Here is a 3,352-nt window from a genome sequence, read left to right on the forward strand (position 1 = left end):
AAAAAAAAAAAAAAAAAAAAAATTAAATATATGTTGAGGTTGTAACTGAGTATAAAGACCCTGGGCTTAATCCAGAGTATAAAACAAAACAGCTAAATAAAATAAAATAGCATGAGTAAGCAAAACAATATTAAGAGAATTTTAAATAAAGCAAATGTACTTATATATGTTTACATACTCTGTCATAGGTCAAGCAAAACTAAAAATCACTTATGACCTTTTCCCCTGAGATAAGCCATTGATTTGAGGCATAAAATCTAAGTAGGATTATTAAACCAATGCCTACATTACAGCATTTATGTAGAATAATTATTATGTTAATTCAAGTTTGTGATGTAAGGATTACTTATACCAGTCAAAAATAAAGAAAATGAGAAAACATGCCACTGTCCTATTCACTCTATTAGTTCTTGGTCGACTCCAGGTCCTCTTCTTTTTTGCAGATTCACAGTGAAAAGCCCACCAGCTTCTTCAGTGCATTCTTCATGTCTTTGTTCCTCAGGGTGTAAATGAGAGGATTGAGACTTGGAGTGATGATGGTATAAAAGAGTGTGACAAACTTTCCCTGGTCTTTGGAGGCACTGCTACCTGGCTGCAGGTACATGTAGATAATAGTGCCGTAGAATATGGTCACTACACTGAGATGAGATCCACAGGTATTCATTGCTTTTCTTTGTCCTGCTTTTGACTTCATTCCCACCACAGCTTTGCCAATGAATCCATAGGAAATAAGAATAAGGGTCAAGGGTGTGAGGACAATGACTATACCCAAGGCAAAAACAGACATTTCAACTGTTGTGGTGTCTACACAAGCTATCTTGACCATAGCGGGCAATTCACACAGGAAATGATCCAGAAGTTTGTTTCCACATCTAGGCAAGTTCAGGGTGAGTGTGCACAATATAAGAGAATTGACCAAACTAATACTCCAGACTGCCACAATCATTCTGAGACACAGATGTGGGCTCATGATTACCAAATAATGCAAGGGCTTGCAGACAGCTGTGAAGCGGTCATAGGACATGACACCCAGGAGAAGACACTCAACAGAGCCCAGCCACATGTACACATAGAGCTGAATCACGCAGCCTGCATAGCTGATGGTCTTCTCAGGTCCCCACAGGTTCACTAGCATCTGAGGGACAATGCTGGTTGTGAAACACAGGTCTAGGAAAGATAGATTCCTGAGGAAAAAGTACATTGGTGTGTGGAGGCAGGAATCCTTTTTACAGGCAAGAATGATGGCTGAGTTGCCCACTAGTGTGACGAAGTAGAAGATGGTAACAACTCCAGACAGAATCAGCTCCAGGTTGGGATGGTCAGAGAAGCCAAGCAGAATGAAACCATATAGAGTACTATAATTGCTCTGGTGCATGATTTTTTGACACCAAAACTCTGAACTGAAGAGAAACAGACAAGAAAAAAGAGGGAGACAAAAACATAGGAAGGAAGAAGGAAGAGAAGAAAGAAGCAGAATTATGACAAGAGAGGAGGAGATGAGGAAAAGAAAGGACAGGTAGGAAGATGAACAGAAAAAAGAGGAAAGAAAATTTGTCACCATGAATTATAATATCAAGGAATACAGAAATAAAATGAGAGAATGTATGTTAGTAATTGAAAAATATTAATAGATAACAATATAAATAATTGTCAATCTGTCATTATTGGTTGATTTCTTTGTGATGATGCATGTTTTACCTTGGAAATTTCAATTTTAAGTTTAGGATCTGCATTCTCAAACACGTACATTTTTTTCTTTTTTCTTTTTTCTTCTTTTGGCCTGTTCAGCCTGCCCTGAAGGCAGGGCTGTGCAGCATGTGTTGCTGGCGGTCAAGTCATAGTCCCCTGTGCCTGCCTAAGCTTGTCTATGCTGGCCTTTTAGACCACTGATCTATCTTGCCAGCCCCCAGTAAGTTTTAGTTTCTTGGAAAATAATGTGACTCTGATTTTTCATAAAGCTAACTCATTTTAATATAGATACTCTTTCTCAAAAAAGATACTTTCTTCCTTCATTGGCAAACTCACCTACAACATCTAAATCTTTGTTAAAGTTCAGAATGAGGGAAACAGGACTCCTTTTTCTCCACATCTTAGTACAGCAACTTTGAGGTTCCCGATCATGCAAGAGATCTGGCCTTCATCCCTGTCCTCTTCACCACTTCCATCCTCAACTATCCTTCTCATTAATGCTGGTAAATGGGAAGAAAAATTATTTCTGAACTCTTATCTGACTTTAAGACTGCTTTCCCCTCTCTGTTTCAGAAATGCTCTGCCCTTGTGTGTCCTGGGAGGCCCCATAGGTTTCAGCTCCTTGGCAGACCTACTCTCTGCACAGCTCGCCAGAGGTCAGCTCCACCAAGCTGTGGGTGCCTTCACGGCATGCTGCACAGCTGCCCTCATCGTGGATCCCTTCCTAAATGCTTCCTACCCAAAGAGGCACACCGTAATCCATCCTTTCTTTATGCTTCGCATCTGCGTCCTGGATGGGGCACTGTCGGGGAGGGCCATTGTTGCACAGAGCGTAGGAGTCTCTATTCTCAATTCATCTCATTCCCTTCAGCTGTGTGACCCAGGCAGGGGGCACAGCACTGCTGAGCTCAGCTCCTCATCGTAATGTGGGGTGATAGGAATGCCAGTGCCAGGGTGAAGAGTAAACCTGGGAGGTTCAAAGAAGCCTTGGGACGTATCGAGCACACTTGCAGGGGTTACAGGGAGGATAAACCGTAACCCTGCAACCTGTTGGTGAGCACTGAACACGCTTCTCTCCAGTGCTAGTCTAAGAACTGTGAGGAGGCAGACATCACACCTGTTTCTACACAAATAAAATGCAGCTGAACATCCCATAAAGCATGACATAAGTACATAATAAATACACTTTTTTTAATCAGTGGAAAGTTACGCTATGAATAATGATGAAAAAGTTCAAATTTGTACTTAGCTTTTTAGAAAAATTATTAAGACTATGTTGTGAAGTTACTTAAATGGAGTGATAAGAGGAGACAGATGAATGAGAAAGTCTGTGGATTTATCTACATAGTAACAGATGTTGCATTTATTCAGCTTAGTGAAAAATAATTTAAAACTAATCTCTGTTGAAGGACTCATAAGCTCAGCATCTACAGGGGTGCCAGGCCTTCTAGTTCTAGGAGCATCTCAGACCATGTTGGGTACACCGACAGGTGATCAGTGGCCCTCTGGCGTGGGCCTGTCCCTGTGTAGGGTAGTACCTTCTCACCTCATGGGACAAACCGCGTCCTGAAAATGCCACTTCATACTGGACTCTGAAATTAAGCGTGGCTAGAAGCATGGTCTCTGTGTTTGTTGCTCTTATCACAAGGGGAAAGGACAGAGT

General features: G+C 41.3%; 1 protein-coding gene across 1 annotated transcript; it reads right to left on the reverse strand.

Moving 5' to 3' along the window:
- Positions 1–445: 445 nt before the first annotated feature.
- LOC101561660 (olfactory receptor 2W1) lies at positions 446–1,375 on the reverse strand. Its single transcript, XM_004647758.1, has one exon. The coding sequence runs from the start codon at positions 1,373–1,375 to the stop codon at positions 446–448; it is 930 nt and encodes a 309-aa protein (XP_004647815.1).
- Positions 1,376–3,352: the final 1,977 nt, after the last annotated feature.

The sequence above is a fragment of the Octodon degus genome, unplaced genomic scaffold (assembly GCF_000260255.1).
Source record: "Octodon degus isolate 3935 unplaced genomic scaffold, OctDeg1.0 scaffold00322, whole genome shotgun sequence".
Taxonomy (NCBI): domain Eukaryota; kingdom Metazoa; phylum Chordata; class Mammalia; order Rodentia; family Octodontidae; genus Octodon; species Octodon degus.

Coding starts and splice junctions, on each gene's coding strand:
- LOC101561660 (XM_004647758.1), bottom strand. CDS start 1,375: ATGCACCAGAGCAATTATAGTACTCTATATGGTTTCATTCTGCTTGGC.